This window comes from Rhincodon typus, chromosome 29 (assembly GCF_021869965.1).
Source record: "Rhincodon typus isolate 14 chromosome 29, sRhiTyp1.1, whole genome shotgun sequence".
In the NCBI taxonomy this organism is placed as follows: domain Eukaryota; kingdom Metazoa; phylum Chordata; class Chondrichthyes; order Orectolobiformes; family Rhincodontidae; genus Rhincodon; species Rhincodon typus.
In genome coordinates this window covers 14,695,400-14,709,532 of record NC_063360.1, presented here as the reverse complement: position 1 = coordinate 14,709,532, position 14,133 = coordinate 14,695,400, and the positions used below count along the sequence as shown (strand labels likewise).

Sequence of the window (14,133 nt, the reverse complement as noted above, 5' to 3'; positions counted from 1 at the left end):
CCCCCCCCCCCCCCCCCGTAACTAGGAATGTTTAGTACCCAGTTCTGCCTTTCCTTTGCCAAGCCTGTTATTACCACAGTATTATAACTCAATGTGGCGATCTATACATGTAACTTGTCAATCTTATTTACTTCATCCATTCATATACACAGTTGTAATTTCTCCCTTAATCCAGTTATTAACTTGTTGTTGTTCTATATTCTACTGCTATTTGTCGCTCCCCATATTTTTGTGCACCTACTAATATTCTGTCCTACTTTGTACACTCATAGTAAGTTTAAACACTCCCCCCGCAGCGCAAGCAGAATATCCTGCAAGGAACTCGGCCCCAGCTGTCTTCAGGTGCAATCTGTTGAGCTTGAGCAGGAGCCATTTTATCCAGAACCAGTGTCCCAGACATATGAAGTTTTCGCTTCTGTACTAGCTTTCTAGCCATATGTTCATCTATCTTATCCTTCTTCCGTACTCACTGGTGTTTGGTCCTGATTGTCATCTCCAGATTTCAATTTCTGAAGTCCTACTTGCTAATCTTTTAGAGAGCTTTCTAAATTCTGACTACAGGATTACATCACCCCTCATTTCTATATAAGTACCAATGTAGACCATGATCTGCGGCTGAACGCATCCCTCAGGAAGAATGTCCTGTAATTACTTTGTGACATTCTTGATCCTAACACCTGCGAAAGAAAATACATTGGCGTCGCATCTTTGGCTGCAGAAATGTCTCCGTTCTCCTGATGAATGAATTCCTTTTAACTGCTGCTTTTCCCCTTTCCTTCCTTCCTCCCAAATAGCTGGCTCACTCGTCTTGCCATAGGCTTAACACTTGCCTCACTCCTCTGAAAACCTTTACAGTTATCAGAATGAAAACCGATTCTTGAGTCGAACCCCTGCATTGTCTTCTTGGTTCTCTTGGACTGTCTGATAGTCACACATTCCCTATCTGCCTGCATGCCTCTAACCTGCACTCCTACTGGCTCTCTGAACATGCTGTCTGTAACTTGCAGCCTCGTGGATGCAGCGCAGTTGGTCAGTTTTCTGCAACTAGTGGCACTTGTATATGTTCTTCCAGGTCATATTGAGGATTCTAGGTTAATAAACTTACAGTTCTCCCACTGGTATTGCTTTTCTTAAACTTAGTCCCTTCATACAGCTTTTCAACTCCTTGTCCCCAAGCCTGTGTAAGTGATCAGAAGTGTCGGACACTGAGTAAGGTGTCAAAAAGTGAAGGGAATCACCTAATAATCCAATTAATTGAGGCAGAGAGGTAATTAGAATCTTTTTTAAACGATGGTGCTGGAGACAAACCAAGCAGCTGGAATAACATGGGTATAAAAGTCACCCGCCAAGGGTCTAACCAAAGTAACAAGTAATCCAAAACTCTACAAATTAAGGTAGAGGGAGATCCTAACAAGTTATCAAGGTGATGGTGTCAAAAAGGACAGGTAGGGAAGATTTTGCAGATGCAGAACAGTATGGGGTTACATGTAGTGTGACATGAAGCTAAGATCACACTTGAGGGTGCCTTCATGGGCACAGAACTTGGCCATCAGTTTCTGCTCAGCAATTCTGTGTAAATCTAGAATTGATTATTCCAGCATACATGTCACCTGCCTTCCATGTTATGATATCCATAAACTTGCCATCCAAAATTCTACTGACTGTTGTTACTTACATCTAGTCCAATCTGGGCAGTAGCATGGTGTTCTTTGAAAATTTGGCTGCCATTTTAATTTCTCTATTCTCCCTATCATGATAATCTCTCGGTCCATGCAACCCTTTCATCTGTACTGTAATTCTGGCCTTTTGAGCTACCTTTTTGTTTTTGTTGTTCCACCACTAAAGGCTATACCTACAGGGGCAAAGCCTTCAGCTCTAGAAATCACTCCCTAAATCTTTGTTTGTCTGTCTGTTTCTTTTTCCTCCTCTAAGGTGCGTGTTTTTTTTTAAATCTACTACTCTTGCCAAGCTTTGGTCAGCTGCCAGATGTCTCCTTATGTGACTTTGTGTCAGGTTTTCCTGTATACCATTTTGGGGCATGATTTAATTCAATGTTCAAGGTACTGAAAAAGGTTCAAGTGAAGCTTTATTATGTAATTTCTAATTAAAACACGTTTACTTCTATTTTATCACATTTAGCATGTTCCATGTAGTTATACATTTTGTATAACTCCAGTCTAACTTTTCAAACTTAACATTACTAATTTCAGATCCAGATGACCAATACAAATTGACTGAAGACACACGACAGCTTGGCTTGGTTGTATGCAGAGGAACGTCAGTTGTTCTGATTTGCCCACAGGATGGGATGGAGGCAATTCCAAACCCTTTCATACAACAACAGGATGGTTAATTTGAAATGTATCATCGCCATATCTCAGGATTTCGACTTAGTTGGTTTTATCCAAATGGGGACTTATAATATCACCAGCAGCACTGGAGGATATTTGCATCTTGTTAGATGGCAAGCATGTACTTGCACTTTTTTTTAATCTTGTGCAGATCAGTCATGAACTTTATTGCCATCTATGCAACCATTCTGTAGTGCAGTGCTACCTGTACTGCACAAGTGTATTGCCAGCCACATGTACATTGTTACATGACAACAGTATGTAATACAATAGAATAAGATCCTAGGAATTGAGCAGTACCAGTAAACCTGCTGAACTGACCACTAGAATCATTCTATTGGAAGCAGTAATTTCATTCAAACTCCAGCTGAATTTCCCCAGCAGTGCTCTCTAGTGACAGTTTTTTTTTAAAACCAGCTGACTTAGAAACCTGCATTTTTATACTATTTTTTTGTTTATTTAAAATTTTGTTAAATTGAGCATGTTTCTGGAGTCTTATTTTCTGAAGTAACTTTTTTACCCTTTTTTTTTTTAGAAATGAAATTCGGTGAACAGTTATTCATTTTGATTGTGAATAACATTGCATAGGTTAGGTTGAAGTCTTGCATAGAAATTGGTTTAATACAAGTCCCTTCAGAAATTGGTTTAGTTGCCTTATTTACTTTTTGAAGCTGGATGTGGATGACAAACACTTACTTTCTTGTACAATAAACTTTTTTCCAGTACTTTTATGCTGAGTCTGCTTTTATCTGGCTTTAACGAATTAAATATAACAGTGCTGTATAAGGCATAACTTAAGCTTGCAAAGTTACCTCTTGCATTGATTGAAAATAATCTTCTCATCCCTCCAGTACGCTTTTTGACATTACATGGGATGCAGCAATTATCTGTTGTGACACTTTAAATGTGAACTAGATTTGGAGGCTGTACTAGACAAACATCTGAGCTGCAGACAGATAAGGTTATGTTTTAGGTGTAGGCCCACATCTGTACTCTTAACTCTGAATTCAAAGGATCTTTGCAATGCATTCTCTTGCAAATATTGTGTTTGTCATTTTACTTAAGACCAATTTAATATTAATCAATGCATTGATAACCTAGGCATGCAAACTACAAATAGATATGAATTAAATATCTTTTCAGATTTGTGCTCATCACTTAGTTATTTATGAACTTTAGAACTGCTGTCACAAACTTTTTAAAAAAAAAAAAAAAAAGAAAATGCAAGGGACACAACATTTATCTAACCAGTTGATTACATGTACAGTGTTTAAATATTGACCTAATTTGAAGTTGAAACAGTGATAGAAAATTGAATAACTATTCTATATTTAGAAAGTAAATTTTAATTTTGAAATTTGTTACATAATGCTGTGTGACAATGATTCACTTTCTTTCTTGTTCTGCTCCACCCTAGACTCTGCCTCTGAAGAGGTGCTAAGCAGACAGCAGACACCTATCCATGGGGATGGTGGTGTTTGGAACGTGCATAGTAATTGATTACTCCTTCCACTATATCACTTAACGTTAAGTGCTGTTAGCTAGGATGTTTCAGGATTTTCATCCAGTGAATTAAAGAAATGATAGTTTTTCAAGGAGGCCAGGTAGCATCAGAGGAGCAGGAAAGTTGACATTTTGGGTCAGGACCCTTCTTCAGAAATGCCATTTCTGAAACGTCAACTTTCCTATTCCTCTGCTGCTTGATCTGCTGTGCTCCTCAGCTCCACATTGTTTTATCTCTGACTCCAGCATTGACAGTTCTTACTATCTCTGATAATAGTGTTCAAGATGGGATAATGTGTGATTTTGGAGGCGAATTGCCTGTGGTGGTTTCTTTTTCTGTCTTTGTACTTCCATATGATGGTGTTCATGGGTTTGGAAGGTGGTCAAAGGAGCAATGGTAAATTGCTGCAGTGTATTCAGTATATGGTACACCATGCTGCTGTGTTGGTGGTGGAGGGGCTACAGCTCAAGCAGGCTGCTTTGTCCTGGATGATCTTTGAGATTTTTGAATATTGTTGAAGCTGTAAACTACCAGTAAAGGGAAGAATATTCCATCACTCTTAATCTTGTAGATAGTGGCAGGTTTTTGGAGGGTGGAGACAAATTACTTCAATTCCAACATCTGACATCTTGTCACAGTATTTATATGGCTGGTTTCTGACCATTAGTAGCCCCTGGGATAGTAGGGTGTTCAGTGACATTGATGCTGTTGAATAACAAAGGAGATGCTTAGATTCTTTTGATAGAGATAGTCAAATGACAAATGTTATGTGCATCTTAGCCTAAACATGAATGCTGGCCACATTTTGGCCTTGCTGCGTATGGACACTGACTATTTTAATATCTGAAGTTGTGAATGTTTGAGCATCATGCAATTATTAGTGAACATCATTTCTGACCTTAGGATGACAGAAGATCATTGAAGCAGATGAAATAGGATGCTACTTCTAAGGAATTCCAGTTGTAATAGTCTTTGTGGAGGATGTGTATATATTTTCTTGAATATGAACTGAAAGATTGGATTACTTTCTTTTAAGTTGAAGCAAAAATTGAATTGTTTAACTGTTGACTGATAGAGTAAACAACTTTTTGAAAGAAATTGGCACCAAGTGTCTGGGTTGAGAAAAGAACAAACTGCCCAGCAGCAGTTTTTGGTATGGTTCTAAGTAGCAGAATGTCACAGAACTGAGGGGACAGAGACCATTGGACTCAGACCTCTAAAAGACCTGCAAGCAATCTCCCATTCTCTCCCCTTCAGGAAGTTTGGCTTTTGTAATATTTGGACCAAGGCTGTATTGAGGTCAAGAGGCAAGCAACCCTGAGGGATCTCCAGCTGGGTTGCAGTGAGTGAGTTATTGGTGCAGTGTTTGATAGGGATGCTGTGTGGTGGTAACTGACTTGATTGGATTTGTTTGGTGAAGACTTGAGCAATCTTTCATGTCAGGTAATTGGATGCCAATTTTATAGCTGTATTGGAACAGCTTGGCTGGGGCAAAGTTAGTTCAGGAGCACCAGTCTTCAGTATGACTTCCAAAATGTTTTGGGGCCAATTGCCTCTCCATTATCCAGGGCCTTCAGCTGCTTCTTTATCATATGGAATGTATTGAGTTGGCTGGAGTTTGTATCCATGATGCTAGGACATCAGAAGGAGACTGAAATTAATTGTCCACTTGGCATTTTCCAAAAACGATTGCAGATGCTTCAGCTTTCAATCCTATGCATGCATTCGGCTGCATTAGTTGATTCCTTTCCAATTGCTTTTTTAAACAGATTTTATAAAGCTAGTGATTTATTTACTGTTTCATAAAATGTCATCAAACACAATTGTGCACACTTACCCTGCCTGTAAAGCAAAGTGTAGCAAACTTTACAGGAATTAACTGAACTAACAATGCCCCCAGCCAAGCTGTTCATACTGAAGGTCTTGAAGGTGTTCAAAATTGTCACTGTCTTGCTTTTAGCTGGATTTACTTTTACTGGACTTCTTTTGACCCTTGGGTAATTGAGCTGGACAATTACAGGAGCCCTTGTGTCTTGTCACAACACCATATTGCCAAATAATTGATCTGGTTGTACAAGCCTTTTAATAGCATGAACTCATCTCTCTTTTTTAAGAGAAAAATAAACTTCTTTATTTTTGCTGTAGTTTTATTTTAGGGCTCAGTTGACTAGATGGCTAACAGAGTCAAATTAATGGCAACAGCATTGGGCTCAGTCTCTCTTCCAGTTGAGGTATTCTCAGACCTATTTTCTTGAGGTACCCATAATAATAGAGTTGCCTGGCTATGGTTTACTGAATATTTGCTAGAACCTACATATGCGCAAAGAACTCTTGAATATTTTTCATGCTCATTTGGCTGTAATGAAAAATCTGTTCTCTTAAAATTTGTTTGGTTACTATCTGTTACATCACTGAGGGGGAGGGGTCAGACATATAGATTGGCTGAAAGGCTAGTTTGCAATGCAGAAGGATGCCAATAGCAGGGGCTCAATTTCCCATACTGCCTAAGATTGATTCCGAACCTCTTTCTCCTTGCTTGAGGTGTGGTGACCCTTTCTATTCAACCACCACCATTCTTCTCTCATTAATGAGGGAGCAGCCCTATGGTCCAGTAGGACTATGGTCAACTTTACCTTTTACACTTTTTTATGTATTACTGCTGTTCATAAGTTAGCTTGTGTAATTATCAAAATGTGTCTATTCTTTCAGTACCAAGTCTCTGCCCCTGAAATTCCTTCTTTCCAATGTTACCAACACTAAGTCATGGTAATGTCACTACATTGCAGGAGGGGGCCAATTGACCCACTGAGGCCATGTTAACTCAGAGCATTTGTCAGTCACATTCCCTTGCTTGATTCCCAGAACCTTGCATATTTATTTCCCTTAAGTGCCTATCCATAAGATTATAGGAGCAGACTTAGGCCATTCAGCTCATCAAGTCTGTTTCACCATTTAATAATGGTTGATATGCTTCTCAATGCCATTCTCCTGCCTTCTCTCTGTAACTGTTAATACCTTACTAATCGAGAACCTATCTATCTCTGAAATAAGCACATTCAATGACGGCCTCCACAACTTTCTGCACTAATGAGTTTTGAGGGCTGCTGGAAACAGTATTCGGCCCAACAAGTCCACACCGCCCTTCTGAAGAGCATCACACCCAGACCCATTCCCTTACCCTTGCATTTCCCAAGTCTAACCCACCTAAACTAAACATCCCTGGGCACAATGGGTAATTTAGCATAGCCAAGCCACCTACCCTGACATCTTTGGACTGTGGGAGGAAACCAGAGCACCCGGAGGAAACCCACACAGACAGTCACCTGAAGCTGGGATCAAACCTGGGTTGCTGGTGCTGTGAGGCAGCAGTGCTAACCACTGAGCCACCATGCCACCCATGTAACTCTCCAACCTCCCACTCAACCAATAGCTGTGATGCTGTTGTCCATGGCTCTCAATGTCTTTCTGCCCTGATTTGAGTTCAATGAAGTTCTGAGACCACTTGTAATAAGTAAGTTCTGAAAGTGAAAGTCTAACTGCTTAGATAGCCCCAGTACTTTACAGTAAAAATACATTAGATCAGTTCCACCAAGTTAAATAGGCAGGTTTAGGGAACTGGCTTCAAACAGCGGTAGTGGTATGGTGAACAGATCCTGTTTAGAGTGAGGCTTTCTTGGCAGTATCCACTTTGAACAGCTCTAGTATTTACTTGAAGGCAGCAACAATTGCTTTGCAAAACACTGTGTCCTTCCAGGACACCAGATAGGATGTCATAAACACTTAATGGTAAGGTCTAGGGAGTGTTGTTGAACAAAGAAGCCTTGGAATACAGGTTCATATTTCCTTGGCAGTGGAGTCCCCCAGGTGGATAGGATGGTGAAGAAAGTGTTTGGTATGCTTGCCTCTGTTAATCGGTGTATTGTGTATAGAGGTTAGAGGTTTGAGGTCATGTTGCAGCTACACAGGATATTGGTTAGGCCACTGTTGGAATACTGCATGCAATTCTGGTCTCCCTGCTACAGGAAGGATGTTGTGAAACTTGAAAGGGTTCAAAAAAGATTTACAAGGATGTTGCCAGGGTTTTAAGGTTTGAGCTAAAGGGAGAGGCTGAATAGGCTGGGACTATTTTCCCTGGAGTGTTGGAGGCTGAGGGGGGACCTTACAGAAGTTTATAAAATCATAAAGGGCATGGATAGAGTAAATAGACAAGGTCATTTCCCTGGACTGGGGGGGGAGTCCAAATGTAGAGGGCACAGGTTTAAGGTGAGAGGAGAAGGATTTAAGAGGCCTAAAGGGCAACATTTTCATGTAGTGGGTGGTACATGTATGGAATGAGCTGCAAGAGCAAGTGTTGGAGGCTACTACAATTACAACCTTTAAAAGGCATCTAGATGCCTATGTGAATAGGAAGGGTTTAGAGATATGGGCCAAATGCTGGCAAATAGGACTAGATTAATTCAGGCTATCTGGTCAGCATGGACAAGTTGGACCGATGGGTCTGTTTCCATGCTGAATGACTCTCCCTGGTGCAAGTATGGATTTTCATATAAATAATCTAATTCAAATACTCCTATGTTCTGGCTTTAATTTATGAAAATACTTTAACGTTTTAAGTGGGGAGGCAAGATATGATGTAAAATCATAACTTTTAAAATTCATTTATGGGACATGGGCATCACTGGCTGGTCCAGCATTTATTGCCTGTCCCTAGTTGCCCTTTAGAAGATGGTGCTGAACTGCCGCCTTCAACCGCTGCAGTTGAACTGCTATGGGTTGACCCACAATGCTGTTAGGGAGGGAATTCCAGCATTTTGATCCAGCAAGAGTGAAGTAACAGCAATATATTTCCCATCAGGATAGTGAGTGGCTTGGAGGAAAACCTTGAAGGTGGTGGTGTTCCTATATATCTGCTGGCCTTGTCCTTTTAGATGGAAGTGGTTGTGTATTTGGAAGGTGCTGTCTGAGGATCTTTGGTGAATTTCTGCAGTGCATCTTGTAGATAGTACACACTGCTGCTGCTGAGCATTGGTGGTGGAGGGAGTGGATGCTTGTGGGTGCAGTGCTAATCAAGTGGGCTGCTTTGTCCTGGATAGTGTCAAGCTTCGAGTGTTGTCGGGGCTGCACTCATCCAGACAGTGGAGAGTATTCCATCACACTCCTGACTTGTGCCTTGTAGATTGGTGGACAGGCTTTGAGGAGTCAGGAGTGAATTACTCGCCACAATATTCCTGGCTTCTGACCTGTTCTTGTAGTCTCATGTTCATGTGGTGAATCCAGATGAGTTTCTGGTCAATGGTAACCTCCAGGAGCAGTGATCATTTAAATTAAATTTAATTAAAACTATTACAAAGCAAAACTTGTATGTGAAATATTCTTGCCCATAGTTACCAGACAGAAATTTTTTCACATGTACCCAATACAGAAACAACAACACTTTAAAAACAGGCATCCATTCATTTTATTGTACAGACACCATTTTATTAAGGCTTCAGTGAGTTTACATCCATTTGCCAAAAAAACTTCAGAACTGCAACCATAATCCCAGTGTCTACCCTCCCCTTTACTACCAATCTCTATCTCAACTGCAAATTATCTCCATTCCTCATCTATCTGGTTATTTTCTTCATCCATGCCCAACACCACACCCATCCATTTGAACTTGATAAACTATCTAGTCCATGTGACATTTCTGTCTCTCCAGGTTTTACTCTGGTTGGAGAGTTGTGCACACATCCCACAAGTTTCTAACTCCATAGAATCAGATTTAATGTGATTTATGTACTCCCATTCACAGCCATCAAGCTGCTGGTCATGCAAGAGACACTGCGGATTGAGGGTAAAGGAGGTTTCATTAGGCTTGTGCAATGTAAATTTGCAAGCAGATTAGTTCAGGAACGATAAGACTTGTACGCTGTTTTAAAGTAGAACTTGATAGCTATAGGAATGCACTGCATCTAATTTTAAGAAAACAAATTCTAATGCTCTAAATGCAACCGTGCAAGTGATTCCACTGTTAGGTTAACTTTGTCCAATCAAAAGCTCCAGTAGAATACAACTTCACAAATTTTTACTCCGTGTGAGGCAGTTGTAATAATTGCTGGGCTCGAGTATGTTTTCCACTCATTTTCAGCAATTTTATTTTTCAATGAGTATTAGTGTCAGTGCAGGTTCTGAGATTACATTCATGCTCCACATTCTGCTGCAATTCAACCACTCTCATTAATGACTTACTTTTGGTGATCACAGTAAATTAATAAACTTAAATTAAATAAAATTAATAAGCATTTCTATCCCATTCAGTGCAGAAATTAAGAACAGATCAGGATTGCCAAAGTTGCTCCTTGCACTCCCAGCGGTACTAAACTTTTTTCAGCTAAGACCGAACAAAAGGAATCAGTTGTGCCACATTTAATTTCCATGCTGCTGAGATAGGTAGGGAAATCATTCTGTACATGTGCTTATGACCAATGTCTGGTAATTTCTGCTGTAAAGTATGCATGGGGATGTGAGGCAGGAACAGAATTGACCTTGGCCAGAAGGTTCTCCGTAATTCAATGGCCCAAACCATCACTGTCACAAGAAACTAGATACCAGAGTGAGCTCCTGGCATCTTGGGAACTGTACCCTAAGGAATATTGGCCCCACTGGAAATTCTACCCCAGCTACAGTAAGCACTGGGTAACTGTAACTCAGTGAAAGGCAGCATTCTCATGAGTGGAAAGGGGGTAGAAAAGAGTGTTAATTAAAAAGAAAATACCATTGAAACGTGTGTACCCTTTCATTAAGTCACCTGAACTTCTGCATCCCACGCAAGTTGCAAATCCACACTGAAATCCAAAATCTGCTATCTTCAAAAGTCCATCCATATAATGAAAACTATGAGACGCAACAATTAAACATTACTCTAAACACAGTCATTTCTGATGAAAAGCTGTATTTCTCCATTGTGTGTGTGTCAATCTTCAATTTCAGGGTTTATTGTAAGTCAAAAAATAAACCACACAAGGCCAAAAACACCTTCAATTTTATTGATTCAGGCAATCTTACAAAAAAAAAGACATACAGCTCAGTTCAAGAAATACAAGGGGCTGTTTCTTTCTAGATATAAGCTGGTATCAGGAGCAACAGGTTCCCCTCAAAGGAATGTGGTCACTTTTAACACGATGCAGAGTTCTTTAACACTCAAAGCACAAACTTCATCTTGGCTTAGTTGACAGGGAAAGGCAATGATTCAGATGAATACTTTAAAGGAAGACAGAGGAATCTAGCAAAAAAAAGAGAAACAATATCTAAATTATTTTAAGATGAGGGTCAAACATAGCAGTTTAGATGCCAGTCAGATATAGCCTGGTCAGATCCCAGCTGTAAAAGACATATCTGGGTCAGATAAGGAAGTTATATAAATGTTTAAAACTACATCAGAAAAAAAAATAAATTTCGATTAGACTGACAAAACTCTAGAAAAACATAGAAGGTATTTGATGAGCCTGTCCTTGCCTGATGTCATCACACAAGCATCTTCCTGCAGCAGGAAGATGCTTATTACAACAATAATTTGCATTTATATAGTACATTTAACATAGTAAAATCTCCCAAAGGACTCATGATCGAAAGCAGACAAAAAAAACTAACACAAAGCCAAAGGAGGACTGATGACCTAAAGTCTGGTCAATGACAAAAAAATTAATTAACACAGAACATTGCGAAACAGGAACAGGCCCTTTGGCCCACTATGTCTGTGCTGACCATCATGCCATTCTAAACTACTCCCATCAGCCTGCATATGGTCCCTATCCCTCTACTCCCTGCCTGTTCATGTGTCTGTCTAAACTTTGCTAATACATCTGCTTTTACATCCTCCCATGGCAGTGTGTTCCAGGCACCTACCATCCTCTGTGTAAAAAAAAACTTGCCTCGCACATCTTTAAATTTTTCCTCTAAAAGAAGAGAAAGACAGACGGTGAGAAAGAGATAAGTCCAGAGAAAGAGGTAAGTCCAGAGACTGGATGGTTGAAGACACGACCCCCAATGGTGGACCACATGAATTTGAACATGCACGCTAAAGGTCGGAATTGAAGGAAAGCAAATTGCTCAGAGGTTTGTAGGTCTGGAGGAAGTTACAGAGAAAAGGTGAGGCAATGAAGAAATTTGAGGACGAGAATTTTCAAATCATGGACTTGCATTGCTATTTAGAGAGCACAGGGTGATAAGTAAACAGGACTTGGTGCAAGTTAGGTTATGAGCATCAGGGTTTTGAATAAGCTCACATTTATGTTGGGTAGAAGATGACAGATTGAGGATTGGAATAATCGATTTTGGAGTTAACAAAATTATTGATGGGTCCAACAGCAGACAGGCAGAGGCAAAGGCAGAGTGGCATGATTTTACGGAGTGGAAGAAGGTGATATTACTAATTCAGAGGATATAGGATTGGAAACTTACCTCCATGTTAGTTAGGATAGCAAAGTTACAAGTAGCTTCAAACATTGTCTTGGAAGGAGAAGGAAGAGGAAATGGTTTGTGACAGGAGCCAAAGACCAATTGCTCTGATGTTGCCAATACTTATCTACAGGAAATGTTGACTCACCCAGGTCTAGATAACAGTCAAGTAACCAGAGTACACAGCGACAATCGACAGATGAAGAAAGATTGTGGTGAGATGACCTGGGTGTAGACAGTGTAGATGTGGGAGCTGACATCATGCTTTGGATGCTATCACTAAGTGGTGGTCTAGAAAGGAGAAATGGGAGCCAAGGATCCATCCTTTGGAGTCTTCAGAGAGAATGGTGAAGGTGCACATCGGGATATATTAATGGAGATTGTCTGGCCAAGATTAGATAGATAAGGGTGGTACCGGCAAGGCATTGCCCTCAGCTGGACAATGGAGGAGAAGCGTTGGAGAAAGATGGTCACAGTCAACCATTTTACAGAATCTTGGTAGTAATCAAGAGGGGAAACTCTGGCTGATTTCTTTTCTTTTCCTATTGTGACTATGCTGGGGCGAATTCTAACGGTCAGCTATGATAAGTTAGTTGCACAGATTAGGAGTGGAACCTGATACCATATATTCCTTGTTTGTAGCCATCAATGAGCAAACACACTGAGCCATCAGGGAATACAGAGATCACAAAGAAGCAAAGAATTTCATTGTTGAGTTTGTGTTTCAATAAATAAATGCTTTTCTTTTATGTTATATTGTCAGCCATGGTGCTGCAAAGTAATTACTGTAATCACAGCAAAGAGGAAGCAGGCAATGGATTTTGAAATTTGTCAGATAATTACAAGATGACTGCTGTATTGGTCCAAACAAAATAATTTTAAAATTATACTTTAATTTTTGGATATAAATCAAATCAGATAAATAAGTTCTACTTTATGAAATTGCTTAATACATGTAACTCATGCAAATCAAAATAAGGCACGTTACAAAACTAATTTTCTTTTAACTGCTGGATAAATCTCTACATCATAAGTATAAAAATCACAACTGACTCAGTAATAAGGAATACCGCTACAATGTACCATTGTATACAGACACATTAACTTATGCGATACTATACATATTTGAAATAATACAAAAGCATCTAAATACTAACTTATGCTAGTAAATCGCATGTGCCATTAGCTGTAATCAATTAATGAAATTTTCTTTCCATATAAATAAGTTACCAATAGAGTTTTGAGACTCCAGTCCAGCAATTCTTTATACAGTGCAACTTAGTGGTCATGACCTTCATCCTCATTGTGATAGTTGACACAGTAAAATTGAATAGGAGAAGTTACTACAGAAATTTGGACTGGTAAATGTTGTCACCAAAGCATAACCATAAATTAATGATGCAACTAAGGTCTGTGGAAATAAAATGCATGTCCTAATTTAGATTACTAGATAATGAGGCACTAGAAATAGAGGTAACATGAGTGGGACTGAAAATGCCACAGCAAAGAAATTTTAAAAATACTGTTTTGAAGTGCAAAATAAAATTAATAATGAACCAAACAAAATTACTATAAAAAACAATTTTCAGGCCTGTCTAGGTCCATACCATTTGTGGAATTTGTTTCCGTCCTCAGAAGGTCTTTCAATGCATTGGGTGATCGTGGTAATGAGCTAAATAGACCAGAAGAGGTCAGGTTTGTATTGAGATAGTAGGAACTGCAGATGCTGGAGAATCTGAGATAACAAGGTGTAGAGCTGGATGAACACAGCAGGCCAAGCAGCATCATAGGAGCAGGAAGGCTGAAGGGTCTAGGCCCGAAACGTCAGCCTTCCTGCTC

The 14,133-nt window shown here is 39.7% G+C and overlaps 2 protein-coding genes across 7 annotated transcripts in view; both read right to left on the bottom strand.

Annotated features, from left to right (window-relative positions):
• The window catches only part of sppl2 (signal peptide peptidase-like 2), a 53,917-nt gene extending 41,575 nt beyond the window's left edge, over window positions 1–12,342 (bottom strand). The window contains exon 1 of the mRNA XM_048613905.1: window positions 12,298–12,342. Coding sequence (XP_048469862.1) covers window positions 12,298–12,342 — 45 coding nt within the window. The remainder of the gene's footprint in view (window positions 1–12,297) is intronic.
• LOC109928907 (CDC42 small effector protein 2-like) overlaps window positions 10,862–14,133 on the bottom strand; it is a 21,388-nt gene continuing 18,116 nt past the window's right edge. For all 6 annotated transcript variants that reach the window (XM_048613970.1, XM_048613971.1, XM_020528839.2 and 3 more), the window contains one exon: window positions 10,862–11,119. The gene's annotated coding sequence lies outside the window, so the exon portion shown is untranslated. The remainder of the gene's footprint in view (window positions 11,120–14,133) is intronic.